The sequence below is a fragment of the Triturus cristatus genome, chromosome 8 (assembly GCF_964204655.1).
Source record: "Triturus cristatus chromosome 8, aTriCri1.1, whole genome shotgun sequence".
NCBI lineage: Eukaryota > Metazoa > Chordata > Amphibia > Caudata > Salamandridae > Triturus > Triturus cristatus.
The window spans coordinates 1,456,051,857-1,456,078,775 of record NC_140591.1 but is presented as its reverse complement, the minus strand read 5'-3'; the positions used below and the strand labels follow the sequence as shown (position 1 = coordinate 1,456,078,775).

The 26,919-nt window shown below is 43.4% G+C and overlaps 1 protein-coding gene across 1 annotated transcript in view; it reads left to right on the top strand.

Annotated features, from left to right (window-relative positions):
- The window catches only part of MYO7A (myosin VIIA), a 739,224-nt gene that overhangs the window by 478,009 nt on the left and 234,296 nt on the right, over nucleotides 1-26,919 (top strand). Inside the window, exons 18-19 of the mRNA XM_085623258.1 lie at nucleotides 9,152-9,310; nucleotides 10,517-10,609. Coding sequence (XP_085479384.1) covers nucleotides 9,152-9,310; nucleotides 10,517-10,609 — 252 coding nt within the window. The remainder of the gene's footprint in view (nucleotides 1-9,151; nucleotides 9,311-10,516; nucleotides 10,610-26,919) is intronic.

Below are 26,919 nucleotides of genomic sequence, written 5' to 3'. Positions count from 1 at the left end.
ACTTAACGAGGAAATTACAACCCATGTCCTACGATAATCCTTTCAGAAAAGAAGATAACCTCAGGTTTAAATTAGAGAAGCACCCAAGATTCCCTACCAGATGGGCCCACAGAATAGCCATCAGGAAGAACACCTTTGTCAAAAGAAAATACAACACAATGTATACCACTGGAAAGCAGCAGACTCACCTGGCCCGGTCCGTGTTTGCTCCACGTCGTCACTGATACTGCCGCCACCGCCAGGAGTCCAAAGGGGGCCAAAATCTCTCCACAGCAGCGGGTCCAATCTACCGCGTCGCCGCCCCGGGACTCAAACTCCCGGCAGCCCCAGCGGCGGCGCGTTGAGCTGACGCTCTGCAAGCGCCAGGTGGCGCCTACAAACAGCGCGGAGGCCGGCGGAGCTGCGGGAAAGCAGCAGACTCACCTGGCCCGGTCCGTGTTTGCTCCACGTCGTCACTGATACTGCCGCCACCGCCAGGAGTCCAAAGGGGGCCAAAATCTCTCCACAGCAGCGGGTCCAATCTACCGCGTCGCCGCCCCGGGACTCAAACTCCCGGCAGCCCCAGCGGCGGCGCGTTGAGCTGACGCTCTGCAAGCGCCAGGTGGCGCCTACAAACAGCGCGGAGGCCCGCTTCGCGGGACGCGCGCGGGACGTGCCGGACGAAGCCCGGGCAAAGGGCGGACCCTCTGTGGCCCTCAGAGGACCGAGTGAGGCCGGGACGGGCCACATTATTTGGCTGCCAGGTATTTCTCTGATATTAACTGGACCTGGTGATCTACGTAAACCCATGAACTAAGAGGCGCTACTGCGTAGGCTAAGAAAGTGTCTCTTGTGTTATAACTGTTTCATTTGGCTAACTGTTACTCTTATGTAGGCGTTTGTTCTTTTTTATTTTCCTACTTGTTTACTTATAGCCTGCAACTGTTTAATTAAATCCTAATAAATCCCGAGGTATCAACTACAATGTCAAAAACGACGTTAGGAACCAAATCTGTCACTGCCACAACACTAGACAACTATTTAGTAAAAGTAGTTACTAAAATAAATAGTGAAAGACGCAAATCACTAGGTCAGGGCTCTACCCCGACCACTATCTCCCCTTCATTGATCAGTTCACCCATTACGTTATCCCCGCCATCTCACGGTGTGAATTGTTGCAACGAAAACCATGATCTGGTAACTTTGGGTGATCTAGTTCCTATTTCCTCTGATATAGAATTGCCTGAAGCTAATAGGGATGCTCCAAAAGATATAAATGAGGCTCCATTAGAGGAATCCCCGGACCCGATAATACAGAGAGTCCTGAGACCCCGCAAACATACCCAATCTAAACGGGGACGTACACGAAGTCGCTATAAAAAAACAGGTCCCGTGTCCCTAACTGGGGACACTTTGAGGGAAGCTTCATCCAATAATCTAACAACAAAGATTGATTCTGATCAACTAGATTGTCTGGTAGGCATTTTGGAGGCTAAAATTCTAAAGATAGTTGAACCTTTAGTAACTAAAATTGGTGAACTATCGGCAGAAATTGAAAGTCTACGAAATCTCGTAGGCCCTCGCAGTAATCCACCTGTGAAAGCTAGTAGCGCAGCTGGGGGTCCACGCGGAACTGTTGAGCCACATAAGTCCCTAAGGAAGCCTCAGATTGTGTTGAACCCTCAGATGTTGTATCCATGACAGTAGTGAATAAAACTACATCTTTAGATAGTTGCCTAAAGAGCAAGAAGGAACCCAGGTTTACGCGCATAGGAGGAGCACAACCAGACTTACCCCCTGAATGTGCCCCTTTTGTGGCAGTGTTGACAAATGTCCCACCCCTGATGGATGGTGACCAGATAAATAAACCAGAATCCCACGAATCTCTTAAGAATAAATCCGTTTCGTGGTTAAACAAACAGTGTGGGTTTCCTGTGCAATTATCACATCAGATATTAACAACTAGAAGAGTTTCATGGATAGGGCATTCTCGCAAGAATACAAAGGGGGATTGCGTTATAATAAACTTCAGTAATCCTTCTCTAGTTAATAATGCCCTATTAAAAGCTACCCTGCTCCCTCATACTGATCAGGGTATTACCCTCCGACCACTGGGATACTTTTATAGGCAACAAACAAATCAACCCATTAGTGACCCTTTGAAGGGCAGAGCATTTAGCTCTGAAGGACAGTTTATTCACGGTGTTGTTACATTTAATCGTTTTCAACCTTTGAGTGATTTAGAATCAAATGATTGACTTCATCACGATTGGGTTCCTCCTATATCCATTAGGGAAGCTAAGCTTCCACACTGACATTGGAGGAGGATCAGGGGATAAGTGGAATTCAGTCAAGCACGGGGTGGAGGGTACCCCAAATGTTATGACTATAGTGAGGAATGTTAATGATGACAATGTGGATAGCATAGCTGATGTCCCATACCAGCCTGTAGGTACAAGGGTCCTTAGCTGGAACATAGCCGGCCTTAATAGTAAAGCGCATGAGCCTTGTGGAGGGATTGTTTATTAGGCTGTGAAATCATTGGGCTACAAGAAACCTGGGACACGGAAAGCACCTTTTTGCTGGACGGGTATTCTGCTTTTTGGTCACCTGCGGTGGTCTCTTGTAGGGGGAGGGCAAAAGGTGGACTTTTAACCCTCATCTCATTGACACTTGAGGGTCTTTATAGCAAAGTGGAGACAGGCTCGCCTTATTGCCTTGCAGTGGTAATTCAAACCAACTTTAACGGGAAATGGCATATTGTCAATTTTTATAATTCTTTTACTAAGAGCACGCCAAATGAACATTTAGTCAGTCTATATGATTTTTTGCAAATGTATGATGATAATAATAAGAATTCCTATTCGGTTATAGTGCTTGGTGATTTTTTTAATTATAATGTATACCACTGGTATGGATGGCTGAGCCTGAAAGGCCTGTGGCACCATTGGAAGATCCCATGATGATTCCTCCAGACCCACTAGTCTCTAGTTTAGTGTTTCCCAAATTGTGGGTCGCAACCCAATTTTTGGTGGATCATGAAAGTCCAAGCCACAAATAAAGATGACTTTAAATTCAGTATTGTTTTGCTGCGCTTCAGTGAGATAAGTAAAATGTTAGATTATGTTTCCTGACAAATTTCTTTTTTTTTTAAATGAGTGTTGTGTTTACGAACTCCTCTCACTTTGCAGTCAGAGAAAGAAAAGTAAAATGAATTGTGTGACAATCTTGGTGTAGGAAGGTAGGATCCTTCTGCTTGGTTACCCCCACATTTTGCCTGGTGTTATGGTTTCTGACTAGTCTGACTGGGATCCTGCTAATCAAGACCCCAGTCTATGTGCTTTCTCCCTTAAATTGGTTATGGTGGGTACTTGGGTACATCCCAGATTGGCTAATGGTGTATCCTTAGAAGTCCCTGGTATATGGCACTGAAGTACCCAGGGCATAGGTACACCAGCGGTCCCCCATGGGCTGAAGCATGTATTATGCCACCCATGGGAGACCAATCAAATAGTGACTACAGGCCTGCCATTGCAGCCTGGGTAAGCTGGTGCTAGCATCACTTATGATAAATATAGGTTTCCCTATATCTGAGGTCACTGCACTTAAAACCTATAAATCACCCCTAAAGTAGGCCTTTCAATCCTGAAGGCAGGGTGCTGGGTTCTAAGTATTAGGGTGCCCCTCCATGAGCAGGAGACCCCTACAACCTACGGAGTCCATTTTCCCGGGTTGTAAGTGAATCAGCCAGATAACATATAGAGGGGCCATTCGTCATTATGCGATGGCCATCTCTAAACTGGTTGTAACGAACCCTGTCATGTTTGGTATCAAACATGTTGGAATCATACCCCCAACACCGTAATCGGAGTGAGAGGTATAATTCCATGCACTGTAAAGATCCTCTAGGAGGCCCTCAGTGCTCCCGGTACCAGCCTTCTAGAACCGGACAGCAAGCTAGGGCTGCTGCCGGCCAGAACCATGTTTCTGCCCTCCTGCTGCTGAGCCAAGCTCGAGCAGGGGACAGCAGAACAATAGATATTCTGTCACAGGGAGGTATGACCACCTCCCAGACAGGGTTTAGTGTATTGGTGCGGTGTGTGGGAGCTTGCCAGCGCCACTGACATTGCTTGAAGGGCACACTTGGTGCCTTCCTTGCATACTCCAGTTCAAACCAGTTCAGGGAGCCGTTGACTCCTGCTCTGGCGTGAAACTGGACAAAGGACACCCTTCCCACTGTCCAGCCCCTCCTCTGGGAGGGACCCCTGAATCATCCCAACCTTTCCTTAGGGTATTTAAGGGCTTACCTGTGGGTGGGTCCCTGGATTCGTTGAGGGACAAGATTCATATCAAGACACCACTTCATCTTTGAGCATCTGGGCACTCTGGACTGTGCTGTACTTTGCTCTGGGCATCCAGACTGCAACTGGGAAGACTCCTGCTGCCCCTGGTCTCGTCGTCCTGCTCGTCCACTGCAACTTCTGTGCCTGTGCTCCATACAGTATCCCTCCAGGGCCTGTGGACATCCAAGACACCTTAAGGAATCTCCCTTGAAGTGAAGATCTCACTTCCCTGCATCTACAGGCACCACAACCAAGCTGACCGGTCCGCTGCTCCTGGACGCCCACTGATTCTGAAAGGCTCAGCAAGACAGGTGGTGTTTCTACACTCCCTTGAGGCCTGGACTGTCTTCTTACCGAGTTTGAGGCCAGTATCTCTCGTCAGAACCGCAGGAACCAAACCCCTGTGCCCCTTGTCAAGTTGCCGCTGCAAAGGCTTGTTTGCTTCCTTGCTCCAAGATCTTCAGGCTACAAGTAGCCCCAACCTCACGTGTCTTCTGTGACCAAGATCTTTGTCCTCAACGCATTGCTTGCGCTGTGCGCCTGCATCTTTGTTGAGCTGCTCGAGGTCCTCTTGCGACTCCAGTGCCTCTGGACTGTGTGTTCTTGCGAGGGTCTTCTTTGTTTCCTGGGAGCTCCGTTGATTGCTCGGGGCCTACGCTGACTCCCCTGCTTGTGGTGAGTCCCTTGGACCTTGCTGGTCCCAGCTTTGCCCCTTTTTCGCTTGTCACATTGGTTTCAGTTGCAAGGCTTGTTGGTACTCCCGACAGACGCTGACCCCTCAACTCGCGACATCCGACATGGGACAGCTCGTGAATGGCTCCTGGTCTTCAACAGTTTTGCCTGGTCCACACAGCTGAAGCTCTAAGGTCACCATCAACTCTCCTGCAGCACCCAACATCAGTGGGCATTCGTCTTCCGTGCCGCCTGGTCACTCCTGAGTGGCATAGACTCTGTCCCCTCTGCTTGCAGGTACTTCTCAACTTGAATCCACCTTTGGGTTCTATCGGACACTTTCACCTTCTTTGCCAGCGGCATCTTCCTGAAGTCCTCCTTTGAGTTTGACGGCAGTTTCTGATGCCACTTCGCATCTATGCACCTGGGTGTAGGTATTCTGGTATCTAGGATATCCACGGTTGGGGTGACTCTCCAAACTTCTGTCTTCCACGGGGTTTCTTCAGGGTCCACTGGAAAGGGTCCTTCTTCTTTAAAATTGCGACAGCGGCTTACACATTGACTTGAATTAAGCACGCGGTCGTGTTCCCACTCTGCACACGGCCTCCGTGGGGTTCCTGGTTACTTACCTCGGATGGTTCCTTGGGTCCCCAGCACTTCTACGTCTTCTGGGTATAGTCTTGACTTGAGTCGTGATTCGCATACCACTATTTTAGTATATGGTTTGGTCCACTCCTGGTGACCACTGTGTATATTGTGCTACTTACCTGTTTTCTTTACAAAGTATTGTGTGTGTTGTGTATATATTTGGGTAGGGGATATTTGTATGTGCTATTGAGTGTCTTATAATACATTCCTATTTTTATAAACACACTGTCCTTCTTTTTCACTTAATCTATACCTATACGATTACACCCTGGTAAAACAAGCTGCTTTACACTCTACACTCCTTCTGGACTAAGCCTGAAGGTTGCTCTCCACAGCTACCACTTTGAGAGCTTTTTAAGGTTGTGTAAGACCACTAAAATCATAAGGATTGACTGGATTAGTGCAGGGTGCCCACTTACATAAGTGTGCACCATTTACTAAGCCAGCCTATAAGTGTGTACCATATACTAAGCCAGCCTCCTAAACTGGGGTACAGAGAGTGTGAAAGGAAAGGCTGTAGGATGTAATTTCTTGTCACACAACAAAATGTACATACCTGTAAATGAACTGTGAACATTCAGCAGTTTGGAAAGCAAAAGTGAAGCACGTTTTTTGTAATTCTGAAGTACAATAGAAACAAAGATTTTAATAGGATAAAAACAAATCAAGGCGCATTTTTTTGGTGATGGACAATGATAAATATTCACTGAAACCTGATTTCCACACATTACCATTTGTGTGCAATATAGTTTTATCAGTAAAGCTGTATGTCTTTGCAAATTTAATGGCCATTTCAATAGAACATGTGATATCTGTAAATGACAGTGCGAAACCACTCGATGCTTTTGTTACAATAAAAAATCACATGCCTTATGTCCATCAAAGCTAGGTGAGTCGTGAAACTTTGTCATGCTAAAAAGTGGGTCATGCTTCTTAAAGGTTTGGGAAGGCCGCTCTAGTTATTAAGGTTTCATAGTAGCCAGGCAATTAGCAGGTTAATATGTAAGTTATCCTCCAGGTGAACAGATTCTCTGACTCCATGATCTGTGTCCACAGACAGTTGGCTTAAAGGTAGAGTAAGAACCCTTCAATTAGGAATCCAGAAGAGATTACTATTCTGAACCCCTTTTCCCTTTCACCAAAAAACAAAGGAACTTGAAGTCCTGTGTCAACATTATGCTTTCAAGGTTGACCATGCTGCACTCAGAAGCCATCTGTCTGGGACAGTCCCTGGTCATCAGACACAGGGCCGATGATGTCCAAGCAATCAGACAAAACCAGTTGCACAAGAAGAGACCACAAGAGCGACTGGAGCAAAATTGAAAAATCCAGAGAGCCCAACAGAATTTGCCACTACAATGGAAACCATCATCTTAGCAGAAGTGGAACAAAAGTAACTTGAGTTCCTTCCCTGTGAATCTTCCCATTCCCTGAGAATCTGAGGAATTGGATGGAAGACATATGCTGTCCTCCTCGTTGCTGGAATTAGAGTGCATCCAAACTAACCTTCCATCCGAAACCCTATAAGGAGTGCAAACTGTTTTGAGTCGGGCCGGACAAATGTCATGGTGAGTACTTCTTCCACCTTACAAAAAAGAGCAGTAGTCAGATGTCTGCCAAAGTAACTCGTATTTAATATTTGATGCGTGGATGCACATAATCACAGTACTAGGATGGCTATAACAAGAGTGAACATTGTACAAAGATCTGCAGGGTTATTTATACATTTATACATGTTGCACGGCCTGGTGATGCGTAAAATATTTACAGAAGGAACAATCGCTTATTAGGTAACAAGGGTAAAGCTTGTTTCTTTTTTCATTTCATAACAGAAAATTGAACAAACGGGCATAAACATTAGAAGTGGACATTGCTTGTTCCTTCTCATACATTGTCAGACAATCGAACAATCAAGTATAAACATTGCAAGTGGATAATTGCTGAGCCTTAGACGGGCAAATAGCAGGTATGTAAACACCAAGTGTGTAAAGATACCAGCAAAACAAGTTGGTTTGTGCTGACTTGAAACACTAGTAGAGAAAGGCACCAAAGTTTGCGATTGAATATTTTGGGGAAATACAAAAAGGAAGACTTGATGTTCAACATAATGAATAAAAATGCGTTTTTCACCATGGTTCCATCCATGCTCTCTTCAGCTTTAGCTTGGCCACAACAAAGTGATGGTCTGACACCAAGTCTCCTCCTCTCATCAGTCTCACATCCTGCAGGGACCTCCGGAACTTCTTGGCAATGCAGACATGGTCGATCTGGTTCTCTGTTAAAAGGTCTGGTGACACACAAGACAATGTGGGTGTCTTCTTTTATGTGGGAATACACTACTGCCTATCACCAGACTGTTCAGGGCACAGAGATCTGCAAGCCTTTCACCATTCATGTTCATGTTACCAAGGCCATGGTTGCCCATGACTTATTCGTACCCAGTGCATTATATTGCATTAAATATTATTGCATGCACTACATCAACCTAACCAATATAGGAAAATATAAATTAAGTATAATAAGTGACTGTAATAGGTAGCGAGGTTAATTTGGTGATTTTGCAGTAAAATATTAATAATATATTTACCATAACAATGTAATGGTAAGCAATTTGCTGTATTAGATATTATTGTGGGCTGATATCATTGACCTCAATATAGTGCCATACAACCGAAGACAGTGTTCTCTAACATCTGTTTGGGATCTCTGTTCTTTGTGTTTGTGTGTTTCAAAAACAATCACATTTACTTATAGTTCACTATTGTTCAGCAACATAAAGAGTTATTTTGCTACATTTTCCTGATACCATGTTTCCAGTGGTGTTGCATGTCACTATATTGTGGTTGAAATATTGAACTAAAAAAAATATTGTATCTACAATCTTGATCTTATGTCTATTTATCATGTAAGTATATAAATACTAGTCTTGACTCCACATCCACTTACCACCCCATACCTTCGATATATGTGTAAGATCAATATTGTGGCTGCAATATTTTTGGGGCCAATATTTTAACCACAATGGAGTAATAGAATGCATTGTTATACTTACTATTAATTGCATTCTATATCTGGATAGAAATAGCACTTTATTTATGTTAATACCTTACTATTGTATATTGGCATTGTGTTGTCTGATCTCAGATAATTTAGCCACACATTTGAGCTAAACTGGAGTGAATTATGAGATGCAGCACTAAGATCCACAATGGACTTGATTATGAGTCAGTTGTGTATTCCGACTCTTGAGAAAACCCTTGTTTTCACATTTGTTAGTATTACGAGTTTGAAGGTATTTAAAATAACTCTTAACATACACTGAGAAAAGGGATCATAAGTAAACTCTGGGATTGTGGCACTTAACAACTGTGTTGCTCACTGATGTAAGGCTTGTCTTTTCGAAGGATATTTTCTTCCAGTTATGCTCTCAAAAAACTAAAATGTCCACTTGGGCTAAAGGTTCATTGTGTCTTCCAGCAATTTACTGATTTAAATGTTTTCCCCCTTAGCTGTTCGATCGGGAATTGTGTGTTCGGCAGCTGAGGTACTCAGGAATGATGGAGACCATTCGGATCCGAAGAGCTGGATATCCAATACGTTACACATTTGTTGAATTTGTGGATAGGTACCGTGTTTTACTTCCAGGCGTGAAGCCAGCATACAAGCAGGTGAGATACTGTTTGCTCACTGTTTTGCTGTTCATTCTGTTAGAAGTATGCATGTTTTTGTAATTGCTTTGTGTGCTTGATCTGCAACTTTTCCAGGATCATAACAACAATCCAGTAGTGTATATTGTCATGCATTTTCCAAAAATCAGTAAACCTGAAGAAGAGAAGGTGTTATCTATTGTGCACCTGGTGCAATAAGTAGGGTTTCTCTATTTCGGAGTCAGGAAGTTCCATAGAAGCTCTAGTTCTTTTATTGTGTACTGTATTCCCCATCGAACTGTGGTGGATTGTCTTTTTGTGTTTGTATGATGTTGTGCACTGGCTCTACTGCCAAAGGTCAACACCACCACAAGTACTTAATAATAGGTTTGAAGATATTTTCTGTCTCGAAGTTTTGTGAACATATGCAAAAAAGTGGTTTTCCTCCATTCAATATTTCTTGTAGGGTGACAAGGAGGATCTGGGAGGCACACCACATTGTAGCTGTATGATAGTCTTATTTTTTAGGATTGGGATGAACTAATTATAATTCGTTAACTCCTGGTTTAAAGGACTCGGCCATACCATAGGGTGTGGCCAGGATTCTCATTGTGGCCAAGATTCTCACCCACCTTAATCAGTTTAAGGTTTATGGCATGGTTTAGTATGTCATATGCTGAAGGTAATTTGAACCAGTATCACCGATGTATGGCAGTCTTCATGAAGGCAGAAGGGGTGATTCTGTCTTTAGTTTGTACGTGTCACTTATTTCCCTCCAGTATAACCAAAGCCTGTCTGACGGACATAGAGAATACTCTGGCATTCTACCTAAGCCCAAGGATAGCAGATTACTTTCCTTTTTCTGGATTTTTCTGGATGATGTAGGTTTGAAAAAGATTGTGGACTGGGAAGCCCTCTCAGTGCTGAAGTATATTTGTATGAAAAGTGGTATTGATTGCATGCATTCTTTTCATGGACTAGGTCCTGCTTGTGGTTGCTCATTACACTGCTCACTTTGACACACACTGGTGCATTGTCAATCTCCTGCTGCAGGTAAATTGTGAAATGAACAGTACCGTAGTCATTCAGTTGTGATATGGGAGAAGACTTTTGTAACTAAACAACAAATGTCTCACTATTAATTAATTTTATGCCTAGCAAGTTACAATATGTGAATCCTATTGCACCAAGCTCCAGTGGCTAATTTCCAGTTACCTTTTTCACTAGGGGGATCTTCGAGGCACATGCCAGCGGATAGCTGAAGCAGTGTTAGGAAGAGATGATGACTGGCAAATTGGTAAAACAAAGATATTTCTTAAGGTGAGACTCTCCTTTCAATTTACTGTGGTGTGGAAGACTTTTTAAAAGAAAATCTTGCCTAAGAAGAACATCTGAATTTTAGATCTTTAAGAGCATAGCTTGTATTACAAATTATTTGAAAATTGCCTACATGTCAACACCGGGTGCTATTTCTCCTAACTTCTAGCACTACAGCAGTGTAATAATAAATATTTCCATTTCATGGTGTCATAAAATTGTTAATACTATTACTCTCAACTCAATGGTGTTTAATTTATGTGAGATGCAGGCCACATTTAGAAGTCAGCACAGAGTGCTTAGGTCTCTAAGACCAGCTGGTGTTAATCCTTTCTTTCATATACTCTTCAAACCTGTCAGACCTGCTTTCTGTCACACTACTGCATTTTTGAGCCTGCATCTGGACCAGTAACAGTCAGTCATGATTTCTTTGTATACCCAGAGGGGCAGCAAGGTCTGAAGGATCAAACTGCTACTCAGTACCAAGTTTTCAATCCAACCACAAGGGTGAATAATGTTTTGCATATATGCCCCCACAACTCTGAAATGTACTTCCTGTCAGTTTGCACTAGGATATTTACAACAGGAGAGTCCGATCTTGCCTGAAGCACCATTTCCTTGGTTAGCCAGAAAATGTAGTCTTCGACTTATCTCAACCCAGTGCCAAGAGGTAGTTCAATCCATATAGTTGAGCTTTCAATTATAGCTGGTCAATTAGTCCTTCAATCAATAAACTACCCTTCAGCAAACAACTCCCTTTATTTTCTGTGCAGCTATTTATTTTCTCTGTACTGACGCACATTTTTTAAATCAACCATTTAGGAGCTAATTTCGCAATGCAGATGTACTGGAAATTGTGTAAATAGTCTGTTGTTTATCAAGATTACAAAATACTTTATTGCATTTCTCAAAAAGAGAAACAGAAGTAACTTTATTCCTAAATAGCTTACAACAAGCAATACCAGATAAGTATGGATGTTCATAGGTGATCGATCTTCATAGCCAGTTATGTAATGTTATTCTGTACAAAGTGAATTGTGTGCATGGTTAATTTGATGATTGATAACAACCCAAGGACAACTGGGAAAACTATATGTTTCCAAGAAATGCATTGTAGTAAGGCACACTTCACCTCTTTTCATTTCCTGGCTGGCAGAGATTGAGGGGTTTGACCTTCTTTTTGTGTTTTTGTATTTTGTTTTGTTTTAAAAATAAAAATGACATTTCTCTTCTAAATCCTTCATAGATAAACATCTCATTGAGGCTCCTGGGTGTGGGAATACCAGGACTGATTGATTCAAGGGTTAAACCAGGTGCTAAAACACAGTGTAGGTAGACTGTTCAGAAAGAAGACACGCTGAAATAGTAGAAATTTGGACCAGGACTAACGAGATATAGACCGAAAGTAAAGATTTTAAGCTGTGCACAGCAGAGGAAGTCCTTGCACAATACCTTGCACAACATGTTTGAAATGTGTTAATTTTGTCAGGAAATCACAATATCGTAAGGGTTATCAGACAGCAAAATGTCAAGGAGGCAGAATGACCTAGATGTCAGTGGGTCTGCCAATTATAGAGATACTAGCAATGGGAAGGATTTCCAAGGATTTAGAGTTCTTCGGGGTGCAAAATCAGACATAGGCCTAGCAAGAAATTTGCAACTGAGCTCTCTTCCACCTCCCTCTTTGAGGTACTCTACTCCACCCATAGGACTTGGGGAAATATAACAAAACCATTTATTTTGAAGCTTTGCACAACCTAGGCCCTCTTTAAGTGTTTTGCAGACCTAACTGGCACTTGTCAACCCGGCAGGGCACCACACATCATGTGACGGTTGTGAGAATGGAAATCACACTTCTTGACGAGCTCTCACTCAAAAAGGAAATCTCTGTGGGAGGGAAGCACCCAGCTGTTCCACAAGGTCTTGTACCTACAGAAATACATATGTATTGTAGATTTTCCATGTGTTAAAACTCTTCATAGGTACAAATGAAGGCATGTTAAGAATTTTGGGAATGTATTCTCACCAAAAGGATGCTTTGGGGTTCCCTGTTTTATTTAATCATTGATTTGGGCTTCAGGCATCTTAAGGTTTAAGCAACATATCCCTTAAGCTTCAAGGGTCTCAATTAATTGTCTTGAGGGAAGAGAAGAAGAAAGAGAGAAGGATGGCATCTACTTGCTTGGCTCAGACTTAGTCATTGCTTTTGAGAATATACAAAGAGTTCGGAAGTCTGAAAAATACATAGAGGTTGGATTCATCTTGTAAATGTTAAGCCGAAGAATCCATGAGCATCGGCTTCTGAGTTACAGTACAATCTTGTGCAGACATATACATAAATCCAGTGAATACTGTAGTGTAGAAAACAAGATCAATCAAAATCTTCAGTAATAATGAATATTCTTTATTACTTTCGGAAACAAAACCAGCCGACACGTGTTTCGTCAGGGAAGGTAATCCCACGACTCTTCAGGGCCCAAAGCCGGTGAACAGTCCAACCCGGCTGGGTGCGTGACATGCGCATCGGCTTCTGGTCAAGCTATGTTCTGCCCCCAGTAGAGAAAGAGTTGAACAAAGGTGGTTGCAGTAAATCCATGCTCATGGAGTAAAGATGATCTGACATGTGGTGAGGAGAGACCAGGAGAATGTACAGTATATTTTTCAAAAGCCTGTAATTTCTCTTCTCCCTACGTTGAATGGGAAAAATTCTATTTCAAAAGAAGGACTTCGGTATGTTTTCCTTTGTCTCCTAAGTGTAGGAATATCAGTCATGGACTGGTGAACTAAGGTTCTGCCCTGTACAGCAAGTACAGTGGCTTCTCCTAATATCCCCAAATTCGTTCAAGCAATATCAAGACCCTAGACATCTGTTTATTTGGGCATGAACCCCAGATTTATAGGGAAACACGATAAGCCATGTCGTTCCTGATTGAACACAACTCATAGCTGGCACCAAGATCGTTCGAAATATACATAGTTTGCATCATGTAATGTAGAATTTAAATAAAGATGATATTCAAAAACTAAATGAGTTTGCCCTACTGAAGCAAAAAGGAAATGTTTTTTGAAAGACACAATGCTATATAACGCGTGTTTCTTCAAATATCACTAAATATATTGTGTATATATATAAAGTCAGAAAACCTTGATGAAAATAAATTCAACTTGTGGAGCAAACTATTTCAGCATCAATTTCTCTACCTGGGGATGGTGGAATCAACACAGACACAGGTGCTTAAATATAATCCACATTATTTTACAATTCAGCTTCAATTAGATCTTACCCAATGTCTGCAGATCCAAATTTGTAGAGAGTACATTTGTACAAAAACAATAGGTGGTTACCACTCTTTGAACACGTGACTACTTGCCTCTGTGGAGCACAGGGTTTGGCTGGTAGACTATTTAGAAATCTAAAAACTATCTTTCAGAAGACAACCTGGTTTTGATTGGGCTTTGGCCAGTTCTAGTTAACATAGAACTAAAATGTAGTGGTATTCTCAATATCATTCAACAATCAAAATTGAAATATCTTATTATGCTCTATGAGAAGCCACAGAGATACTCTTAGCCGCAATCTTTAAAGATCTTTTAATGCTAGAAACAACATAAACATCTACCTGGATTAAAGCAATTTGTGAGGGGCTGCAGGGAAATAGGCTTAAAAAAGATCCCTTCACCTTTTGGAAAAAGGAAGCATTGGAAGTAATGAAGGGCTCAACCTTTTATCTTTCAGAGGTGCATATATTATCTCCCTTAGCAACTTCATAAAACACAGAGAGCTTTCACTCCAGCTATTACTCAATAGATCACCATCAACTGAAATGAAAGAGAGTGCTGACTCACTGCACATGAAAACAGTATCTTGTTTGTCAAAGAAAAAATTGGTACTCTTTCCAAAATCTCAACGTCAGGAGGGATTACTTCCAGAACCAGCCGCGTCTGACCATAATTACCCGCCTCTTGATTAACCTACCCCACATGTGCTTCTCTGCCTATCATTTTGGTGATTGCAGTTCAAGGTCACTTATCTGTCAGACCTGTCCTTCCTTAGCTGCATTGTCACCCCCTGTGAGGGATCTTCTTCATGGTCCTATAGACCATCTGACAGTGCCGTTGTGCACTCTGCTGTGCGTTACGGCAGGATGCTGTGTGGTATAAATGCCAAAATAACATAAATAACAGGCGCTGCTGGCCTGTCCTATGTTTAAGAGTCTGTGCAGGATCTGACCTTCAAACCTCCCTGGTTGGAGAGGACCTAAATCCTTTCAAAAAGTTCTCAGAGATAGATGAGTAATGCCCATATTTAGGTTTTGGCCAAAGGAGCCCAAGATCCGCCTCACCAAGGTTCTGCCATCCACCTCCCAGCGGGCAATTTATTGGAGGGCTGTGGCTGAAACGTCACAAATCGAAAGGAGGTGCCCCTGTCACCATCGCAGCAAGATGTCTGCCAAAACACCACCCACCACGTGGTGATTGGGGGACTGCATCCTTCACCCTGTTTTCACTTGGCCTGGCTAGAAGGAAGGACTAAGATCTGCGGGACGCATCCTATCTCCCCCCGCCTCAGGGAATCAATCCCTCTGACCCAACCACCCCTCTTGTCAAGCCCACAGCTTTGGTTGAGGAAGAGTTGGTGATACAGGGGCATAACACATGCCCCTGCGGCACAGGGTGACCCCCAACCTTTCATACCCCCCCTCTCTCCCAAAACAAGTCTCAAATGTTGCACTTTTTGCTGTTCACCCTTTAACTTCCTGAGTATTAGTAAAACATTGTGTCAGGGTACTTTTCAGAAAGTGGACTCTGAAATCTATCGAATAAGAGTATCTCCACTGGCGAGTTATTTTCTGTACCCTCATATAAATATGTTTATGATTTCTCCCAAAAATATAGTCATCAGGGTATGTCAATGCGGCTCTAGGAATTCAGCTAAAGGTTAACATAGAAGCTAATGACAATTAAATAAGCAACTAGTCGGCATTGTGGGCATGAGGTGTTGACGTGTATGAATGAACGAACTGGTAAAGCACAGGTTTAGGATCTAATTTGTCACAATGTAGCCTCGCGGCTAGAGCGGTCGACCTCGAAGCCGGGTTCGAGTCTCGGCAACGACGCTCAACAACCTGTGATTCTGGGCAAATCACTTAATCTGCCCGTGCCTAACAAATATGAATGTGTCCGTCTGTAACGAAACTAGTGGTTCGTAGAAGAGCGCGAGGTGGTAATAAGCGAAAAGAGATGATTAAGAATGGAAAACAGGAGTTGTAAGAACAGCAAAAATGATTTGGGGGAGGAACAGAAAAGTTACGTTTATGCTCTTTTGAGAAGGGGTAGCTGTTTAAAGATGTCAGCAAGCATGCTTCTGTCAGCGGGTCCAGATCAAACCATTACAGTTTAGCACTTTAAGAGAAACGAGAAGTGGTAAACATTGATTTAAGAGGTGAGGTGTGAATTATTGGCTCTGCTTCTTTCTGGCCACACGATTGGACTCTATTTTTCGTTGTATGTAACACCCTCCAGCTCTTTCCGGTTTGGAAAGACGTACATTTGAGTTCTGTGTTTCCTGTTTGGACAGCTGTGGAAACTGATAAACTGTAAGGAGAGGAAAGCGACAGTGAACGGGACTGAATGACTCTTGGAAATGTAGGATTTTAGGAAAAAGCGAGGAGCAATGCATGACCAGATCTGTGTTTGTCACTATGGGAGTTGTTGACATACAAGCTTCAGCTCCGTTTGGGAAAGCAAGTGATATGGCGTGGGTGGCACAGAACAACTTAAATGCATTAGATAGATATAAATGCCTTTTTAAGAGTAAAACTTTTTAAGCTTTCTCCTCCTTAAATCCTAATTCCACCCTAACACAAGATAGTGGGAATCGAAATCCTCCCAATATTTTACTCTAAATCTCTCTTTAATGTGATCCTGAATGTTGAGGCGTGCGCTTATAGAACGCATCCCTCTCTTGGGGTCTTCGGACAAAGGTGGAGGCCAATTCACAAAAGCACTTATGAGTATGGAAAGTAATACTACAGGGGTATTCTTTGCATACTCTGATGCGCCTTTGTGAATCAACCCCGAAACTTCCTATTAGTAAAAGTGGGAAGAGAGCACAGTCTTTACTATTTGTACTAAATGTGTATGACTATTCCATGAATATTCACATTTTATTCCTATTTTATATAATATTGAGCAAGTTCACTAAGGCATGTAAAAATTCATCATTTAGATTTTTTTTGGGGGAAAGTAATTTCTTTTTCTATGCTCCCTTTAATGTTGAAACATTTCTCGGTGAATGTATAAAACAAGCTTTGGCAAAACCAATAGGTCTCGTCTAAGCATGAGCTGCTGGCTATGTCAATGTTGTTTTTAGCCATGTCGTACAGCAGCGAGTAGTGCAGCTACTGTGGAGGGAGGCGGAAACTAAAAAAAAAAAAAAAAAGCGCCATGACACGGTTGCCTTGTCTGCGTCATAGCGCCTTCTTTTTTACTTTTGCCAAGCAGCACAGCAGCCAAGCTACTATAGCTCCTGTTCAACATGGCTAAAAAAAAATCCCATAGTCAGTGTCTCTCTCATAGGCAAGATGTATTGGCTTTGCTAATGCTTGGTGCTCTATTGGGCAGATGGGTGAAAGGGGCAAGCAACATTGTGGCAGAACACACAGCTGAATAAAAAAAAAAATTAGAGTTGGAAAAAAAGCTCTACGATGCTACCAGTAGTGCCTGCGTCTAAGCACTTTTTTTGTAATGGCGGGTAGTGGCGGGGCCAACATGCACAGCAGGAGTAGAGCGGGATAGGGCAAGGAACATGGCAGACAGTGGGAGGAGGGCAGGTGGGGGCAAGCAGCATGATGGACATCAGGAGGAGGGTTCGAGGGGGCAAGCAAAATCACTGATGATGGGGGGGGGACAAGCAACATGACGGCATTGTGGTATGTGTAGTAACAATATTTAAAGTGCTTAGTGCTTATTTTTATTCCGCTAGGTTTCTTAATTCCAATTATAGGCATTACAAGGACTGCTCATTATTTCCTTCAAGGTACCTTGTTTAATCATTCGATCAATTTCTGCTGCAACAGCAGCCTTGACTTCACCTTTACCTTTACTGGGTCTACATTTGTCATTAACCCCACTTCTTTTCCAGTGAAATCCCACACCTCTGGATTCACAGTAATTTTTAATTCATCTGGTAAATTATCTTTTGTTATTATTGAATACATCTCGTCTACTTCGGTGCCTTGTATTAACAGCATTATTTTATAGACACCGTCTTCATCAGGGGTCTGAATCGCAACACCATTCGGTGTGCAGAAAATTGTGCAATTCATTTTACACAACAAATCCCTTCCTAGTAAGGTCACTGGACTAGAGTCACACACTACAAACGTGTCAATTTCTCTGAAATTGCCAATGCGCCCCTCCAGGGGTTCTGTGATTGGTGTTCTAATCTGTTTATTTGTGACGCCTACTACTTGGATGGCTTCTCCCGAGAGGGATAGGTTTGGGATGTCTGCTGTTCTCACAGCAGAACAGGTAGCACCAGTGTCCAACAAAAAGGTAATATCTTTTCCTTCTACCTTCCCATCAATATGGACCTGACTGAACTACCGGTAAGGATGTGCCAAGTACGCACTGCTCCTCCCCCTCCCTCAGGCACCGTCATTGATCATCTCCAAAAAGGTGACTGTCCTGCAAAAGAAACGGTGAAGTTGCAAACATTTTCTTACCACTTTCTCCTGGAAATCCGGTGTCCGCACTGTACTTTGCTCTGCTCACAAAATTTGGCATAGGGGCAGGTGGCAACTGACTTTGTGGATTTACAACCTGCTGTGGTTGACTCATTATCACCTCATTCTGCGTCTGTGGATTTAAATTTTGATTTGGGCCATTATTAGTCTGAATATTTTTACACTCTTTTTTCCAATGCCCCAATTTTCCGCACCCATGACAAGGAAATTTCTTCTTGACTTCCTCTCTTCTCATTTGTCCCCTAGGTTTTCCCCCATTGTTATCATTCTGACCCTGTCCTTTCACTTGATCATCATTCTGACTATTTAATTTTTGTTCTTGATGGTCTGCCAATTTTACTTGTGCCCACATCACCTTTTCTTCCAACTTTTTACATCTATTATCAATGTCATCTCCTCAATACCGGTCCTAGGATGCTTGTTTCGAGACCAGGGAGGACCTGGCTTGGCAGTTCGGGCTGGACTGTTCCCATCGGGCACAGGGTCAAGACTGATTTGCATATGGCTGGGTTCAAACTGGAACGGCATGGTGAGCAAAAAAACTATGGATTTAGGCCCAGATCTATGTACTAGGGTGAATGTATGACATTGTTCTGCATTCTGTCCATCAACTGTTGGTTTTGCATTTGTCACCCCGAGTGGGAAGGGTATGCCCAGACGTGGGTCTCGTGCTCTCCATGCCACTGGAATCAAGCTATCCTGGCTGAAGAGGGGTGAAACCCTGAAACCGGTCCTAGGATGTTTGTTTCCAGTCCAGGAAGGACCTGGCTTGTCAGTTCAGGCTGTACTATTCCCATGAGGCACAGGGTCAAGACTGATTTGCATATGGCCGGGTTCAAACTGGAACGGCATGGTGAGCAAAAAAACGATGGATTTAGGCCCAGATCTCTGTACTGGGGTGAATGTATGACATTGTTCTCCATTCTGTCCATCAACTGTTGTTTTTGCATTGTCACCTCGAGTGGGAAGGGTATGCCCAGACGTGGGTCCCGTGCTCTCCATGCCACTGGAATCAAGCTATCCTGGCTGAAGAGGGGTGAAACTCCGAAACCGGTCCTAGGATGCTTGTTTCCAGTCCAGGGAGGACCTGGATTGGCAGTTTGGGCTGGCCTGTTCCCATGAGGCACAGGGTCAAGACTGGTTTGCATACAGCTGGGTTCAAACCGGAACGGTATGGTGAGCAAAAAAACGATGGATTTAGGCCCAGATCTCTGTCCTGGGGTGAATGTATGACATTGTTCTGCATTCTGTCCATCAACTGTTGTTTTTGCATTTGTCATCCGAGTGGGAAGGGTATGCCCAGACGTGGGTCCCGTGCTCTCCATGCCACTGGAATCAAGCTATCCTGGCTGAAGAGGGGTGAAACCCCAAAACCGGTCTTAGGATGCTTGTTTCCAGTCCAGGGAGGACCTGGTTTGGCAGTTCGGGCTGGACTGTTCCCATGAGGCACAGGGTCAAGATTGATTTGCATATGGCTGGGTTCAAACTGGAACGCCATGGTGAGCAAAAAAACTATGGATTTAGGCCCAGATCTCTGTAGTGGGGTGAATGTATGACATTGTTCTGCATTCTGTCCATCAACTGTTGTTTTTGCATTTGTCACCCGAGTGGGAAGGGTATGCCCAGACGTGGGTCCTGTGCTCTCCATGCCACTGGAATCAAGCTATCCTGGCTGAAGAGGGGTGAAACCTCGAAACCGGTCCTAGGATGCTAGTTTCCAGTCCAGGGAGGACCTGGCTTGGCAGTTCGGGCTGGACTGTTCCCATGAGGCACAGGGTCAAGACTGATTTGCATATGGCTGGGTTCAAACTGGAACGGCATGGTGAGCAAAAAAACTATGGATTTAGGCCCAGATCTCTGTACTGGGGTGAATGTATGACATTGTTTTCCATTCTGTACATCAACTGTTGTTTTTGTATTTGTCACCTCGAGTGGGAAGGGTATGCCCAGACGTGGGTCCCGTGCTCTCCATGCCACTGGAATCAAGCTATCCTGGCTGAAGAGGGGTGAAACCCCAAAAACGGTCTTAGGATGCTTGTTTCCTGTCCAGAGAGGACTTGGTTTGGCAGTTCGGGCTGGACTGTTCCCATGAAGTACAGGGTCAAGACTGATTTGCATATGGCTGGGCTCAAACTGGAACGGCATGGTGAGCAAAAAAACGATGGATTTAGGCCCAGATCTCTGTACTGGGGTGAATGTATGACATTGTTCTGCATTCTGTCCATCAACTGTGGTGTTTGCATTTGTCACCCCGAGTGGGAAGGGTATGCCCAGATGTGGGTCCCGTGCTCTCCATGCAACTGGAATCAAGCTATCCTGGCTGAAGAGGGGTGAAACCCCGAAACCGGTCCTAGGATGCTTGTTTCCAGTCCAGGGAGGACCTGGCTTGGCAGTTCGGGCTGGACTGTTCCCATGAGGCACAGGGTCAAGACTGATTTGCATATGACTGGGTTCAAACTGGAACGGCATGGTGAGCAAAAAACCAATGGATTTAGGTCCAGATCTCTATACTGGGTTGAATGTATGACATTGTTCGGCATTCTGTCCATCAACTGTTGTTTTTGCATTCGTCACCCTGAGTGGAAAGGGTATGCCCAGACGTGGGTCCCGTGCTCTCCATGCCACTGGAATCAAGCTATCCTGGCTGAAGAGGGGTGAAACCCCGAAACCGGTCCTAGGATGCTTGTTTCCAGTCCAGGGAGGACCTGGCTTGGCAGTTCGGGCTGGACTGTTCCCATGAGTCACAGGGTCTAGACTGATTTGCATATGGCTGGGTCCAAACTGGAACGGCATGGTGAGCAAAAAAACGATGGATTTAGGCCCAGATCTCTGTACTGGGGTGAATATATGACATTGTTCTGTATTCTGTCCATCAACTGTTGTTTTTGCATTTGTCACCCTGAGTGGGAAGGGTATGCCCAGACGTGGGTCCCGTGCTCTCCATGCCACTGGAATCAAGCTATCCTGGCTGAAGAGGGGTGAAACCCCGAAACCGGTCCTGGGATGCTTGTTTCCAGTCCAGGGAGGAGCTGGCGTGGCAGTTCGGGCTGGACTGTTCCCATGAGGCACAGGGTCAAGACTGATTTGCATATGGCTGGGTTCAAACTGGAACGGCATGGTGAGCAAAAAAACTATGGATTTAGGCCCAGATCTCTGTACTGGGGTGAATGTATGACATTGTTTTGCATTCTGTCCATCAACTGTTGTTTTTGCATTTGTCACCCCGAGTGGGAAGGGTATGCCCAGACGTGGGTCCCGTGCTCTCCATGCCACTGGAATCAAACTATCCTGGCTGAAGAGGGGTGAAACCCCGAAACCGGTCCTAGGATGCTTGTTTCCAGTCCAGGGAGGACCTGGTTTGGCAGTTTGGGCTGGACTGTTCCCATGAGGCACAGGGTCAAGACTGATTTGCATATGGCTGGGCTCAGACTGGAACAGCATGGTGAGCAAAAAAACGTTGGATTTAGGCCCAGGTCTCTGTACTGGGGTGAATGTATGACATTGTTCTGCATTCTGTCCATCAACTGTTGTGTTTGCATTTGTCCCCCCGAGTGGGAAGGGTATGCCCAGACGTGGGTCCCGTGCTCTCCAGGACACTGGAATCAAGCTATCCTGGCTGAAGAGGGGGGAAACCCCGAAACTGGTCCTAGGATGCTTGTTTCCAGTCCAGGGAGGATCTGGCTTGGCAGTTCGGGCTGGACTGTTCCCATGAGGCACAGGGTCAAGACTGATTTGCATATGGCTGGGTTCAAACTGGAACGGCATGGTGAGAAAAAACCGATGGATTTAGGCCCAGATCTCTGTACTGGGGTGAATGTATGACATTGTTCTGCATTGTGTCCATCAACTGTTGTTTTTGCATCTCCGCAGTACTTGGCATATTTTAAAATTTCGTCAATAGGTTTTACCTGCCAGCACAACATGTGCTGCTGAATCATCTGGGAGATTTCTGGTCTTAAACTAGACACAAAACGATATACAAAATGTCCCATGCCCTTGTCTCCGACATTCTCAAATCCGCTATACTGCTTGAACACCTGTAACAGACGCTCATAATAAGCATGTACAGTCTCATTTATTTCTTGTGTTGTCCTATCTAATTTTACCCAATCTGTTTCTTTTGGTGGGATTTTCCCTTTCAAGAAAGTGATCACCTGGTGATATTTCTTCATCACCTCCTCTGAAGGGGCTCCTGCTTTCTCATCTCTCGGGTATTCTTCACTAGTCCAATCAACTGTGATTTTACATTCTGTCCATAAATCAACGGGCACCACTATGTCAAAAAGACCAGCCAAATCCTTCAACAAAACCTTTGAAACCTTCACAATCCTTTAAACCTGCCGTTACCATTCAACAGGTTTTTCTCTTAACTTTGGAAAATCATTAGTAAATGACAAAATATCTTGTCGAGTCCATGGAACATGTACATACCCTCCTCCTGGAACTTCTCTCATTGGACACAATCTTTTTGCCTTTCCAGATTCTTTCTCTAAGAATTCAGAGGTTGTTCGATTTGCCTGTGCTTCTTCCTTTTTCCACATCCACCTAGCTTTCCATTTATCTAAGTCTCCCTATTTTTGTAAACTGGCCATCAATTTCTTAATCTGTAATTTTCTTCCGGACACAGTCATATTTTCTAAATCTTTAGCAGTAAATTCTGCTCTATATGGCTTCTGTAGTACTTTTGATCACCCTATTTCAATCCCCATTTCAGAGGCAAGATCTGTCATTTTTTCATGAAATATCTTCATCTTTCTAGTGATGCTTCTACAAATGAACAGTAATTCTTCCTCACTGTAAGCATTTAATCTATCTAATCCCACATTTCCAGCTACCGTTTCCTCCAATTTTACTTTCAGTTTGTAAATATCTAAAAATCTTCATTGTTTGTTTCGGTTTATCCATTCCCTGTGCCCATCTCTCTTTCTTTCGGGGACACTATTGTGGCACTTTTAGTTCCTGTAGATGTTTCTAAACGTATCTCTTTTGAACAGCTAGGTGTAACTCTTCTCGGGTGTCATTTATTTGTCCTCTTATCGGTAAATCCATTAGTGAAATTACCGAATCACACTCACTGGCTTGATCATCAATTATTATATTTTCTTTTCTATGTTCAATGGTAGCAGTTGTCATGACTGGTGGTTTGGGACTGTTCGCTTTATCCCCATACAATGGAACAACATGACCTATAGTCCCTGGTATAGTCAGTGCTTCGGGGTGTGTACTCAATTTGATTAGTTTCTGTATCAGTTCTTCTCTATTTTTATTTATTGCTTCTCTTTCCTTTTCCTGAAGTACCCTTCCATTCATTTGGTCATGTATCACTTGTGGAACCAAAGGTATTCCCAAAACAGGGGCACTCGGGGTAGTTCTACTTGGTCCTTCCTGATATGGTGGATGATTTTTCATTAGGATGTCCTCCATAAATTCATCTTCTGATTCCCCATAACCTGTCCTTGTTTAATGCTTAGTTTTCTCTGCACACTTGCTCCCTGACTTTTCCTCACCTGTTAATACAGGATACAGTCCTTCCATAATCATTGCTTGTCTCCATTGTTTCATCTGGCTCTCTTGTGAATCACGCATTTGTCTGGGAAAAATCCCCTATAACTCCTACTACTTCTGGATCTGTCGCGCTCAAATGCCTCAGTCTCCCATTCTTCTACTGCCTCATATTGTGTTAATCTAGGTCAGGCTCTAATTCATTCATCTGCAATCTCAAATTATGAAGAATTCTCCCATTAAACGTACCATTTTTTGGGAAAGCTAACACTCCATTATTTTTTAGCGTATTCTATCCAATTTTCTAACCACACACAGGTATGGTAGCCTCTCTCTCCATCATCATAAATGAGACAGGTGTCTTCGGTGGAGGGATAAGAATTCCCTCTCTAGTCTTAATGGGTTTATCTTTTTTGAAATAATTTTAAATTTTCTGCATCAACGACATTTTTCTCTTTTCCCCATACATTTTAGGTGATGATCTTTTCATATATTCGTCTCTTGCAAATCCTAAATCTCTCCTGTCTGGGCAATTCCCTATTAATGTCGGATCGTATTTCCACATACAAACTTCACTGTCCAATATTAATACGGCTTCTATTTTTACAATCAATTAGATTCTTACTCACACTCCGAGTTTTGACCAATCCCAGTGCGGCTTTTATTCTTTTTGGCCAATACAACTCAGGCTCACAATATTCGTCTAGCCAATACCAGCACGTCCTTTCTGTGACATCAGTATCACTCCTCATAACTGACCCCTCCTTTACAAATTCGCGTCAGTCACATGCCTGCTGTTTCAGCCAATCCCAGCGCGGCCCTCTGTGATGTCAGTGCACCTCCGGCAACTGACCCTCCCTTCACAAAGTAACACGAAAACTTATTTTCTTACAACTTTGCATTCAAATTTTCATTAATAAAAACGTAAAAACATTTGCTACTCTGTCTGTTCCGCTAAAACCAAAGGACAGCTGATTTCTTTTGCTACGAGTAAAACCTTCCGTTTACTCTTCACACACTGCGAGTAAAGCCTTCCGCTTACCCTTCACTCAAGCTCCAACGAACCTGTTACTCCTTCGGTGTTACCCTTTCTGGGTGATATAAGACCAAAGTTTCAACAGCGAACTCTTTTGCTATCAATCACTCTCACTTTTATGCGAAAATAGTCCCTAATTTAACACTGCCAGCCCTGCATAGCTTCTCAGTGCTATTCCAACAGACGAGTAACCTCACTGCAGTGTGGCTTCCATTTACCACCCGCTATTCACTTCCCGGGAATTTCCAGACAACATAAAACATGACACAAACGGGTTTGTTAACCCCTTCGGTGCTCATGACGGAACGGTTCCGTCATGAGCCACGGTTGAGCTGTGCTCATGACGGAACCGTTCCGTCATGACCACGCCCGCGCAAGATTCCGTCAGCACAGCGGCGGAATCTGCGCAGCATGGAAGGGGTTAAAACATAAATCAATGATCTATAATCACCATACTAATCAATAATAACCATCCTCTGCTACCAGAAAACGGATCCAGCGGGTTACCAACCTCAGGTACTCAAACACAATATACTCACCTGGGCCCATTAACACAAATTCACATTGGCTAGTAGATACCGCTGGGGGTCAATTCTTTTTATAAATGCCTTTTTATGTGATTTAGTTACCTGTCAGATTTTAACTAATCTTTCACTGATCAAAAAGTTCTTTCCTGGGTCAATGGACCTATTAGTTGGAACTAGTTGATGGTGAAATGACATAGAATTTATATTTCCTATTATTTGAAATAACCACAAACTCTGGAGAAGTTTTAAATGTTTATCTAGTTAATTCATGTGAGCCAAAACAAGAATTCAGTACGTTCCATTTCTCCAAGGAGGAAAAGTCAATTAATATACTCATCAGTCACCTATATTAGAATGCCGTAAAACAATGACAGTACTTCAGAAAGGAGAGGATAGAGAGAGCAGTACAATGAAATACTACACAGAGATATATTTACCTAGGATGGTGTGCAAACCAACCCCTTGGCCAAGGAGCTGGGAGGGTCCTCTGGGAAAGATCAGGTGACAAAGACTTCAGGACAGGTTTCAGGACAGGATTCAGGTGACCTCCTATAGATCCGACGCCTGCGTCTCACCCCTCTCTGACACTATCTTCCTCCTCAATTCTTCCACGATCTTCTTCTAATTATTTTCTTTAATTCCCTCCTCGATTCTTCCGCGATCTTCTAATTAATTTGGTTTAGGCTCTAAGTTCTCCGATTCGATTCTCCTTCAGCATTCGTTCAGCTCTCAGACAACATCACGGTCTCTCAGCATTCTGGTCTTGCTGCGAATCTACTGACTAACTAAACTACCACAATTATACCCTTTTTGCTCATGTACCACCCATTAATGTTTCATCTTTATGAAACTTCTAATTCATATTGGACTGGCAAGGGGGGATGATCATCACACCATGCTAAGTTTTAATAATTTTCTTTGGCTCTTTGTTTAATGTTCCCACACCTTATTTCTCATTCCCAAGCTTTATTTCCCACCCATATTCACATCTTTATCAGTCAAATGTATATTTTTGATATTCATTTCTATTCAGCTCTCAGGATGTCCATCAGGTTCCCAGGCCATGTAGCGATGCTGGCTTTGGACGGGTTTCAAGTTCTACATCACGGCTTCCCGACTTGTCATTACTGCGCCTGCATGAGGGGTCATATGTGACATGGACTTCAGTCTCACTCAGAGGCCCAATTATGAACTAATAGAGAGGTCAAAAAGAAACGTATTAATTTCAGAATGAAATGATTTCACTGTATACCGCCTATCTTTACTCTAAATCCCATTTACTTATAAAAGTTTTCCCCGCATTAGCGTTTAGTATAAAGCTTGTTTTAGTTTCAGAAAAGCAGATGCTTAGCATGTGAGTTTTCAAGCGTCCATATTAGATGCATTTACCCAGGTGGAGGAAACAGTTGACGCATGCGCAGTACAGTTTCCCGCGTTAGCAGCCATTTTAAGTATCACTCGGGTTACTTGTTAGTAAAACACGTAGGCAAGCTTCATCTT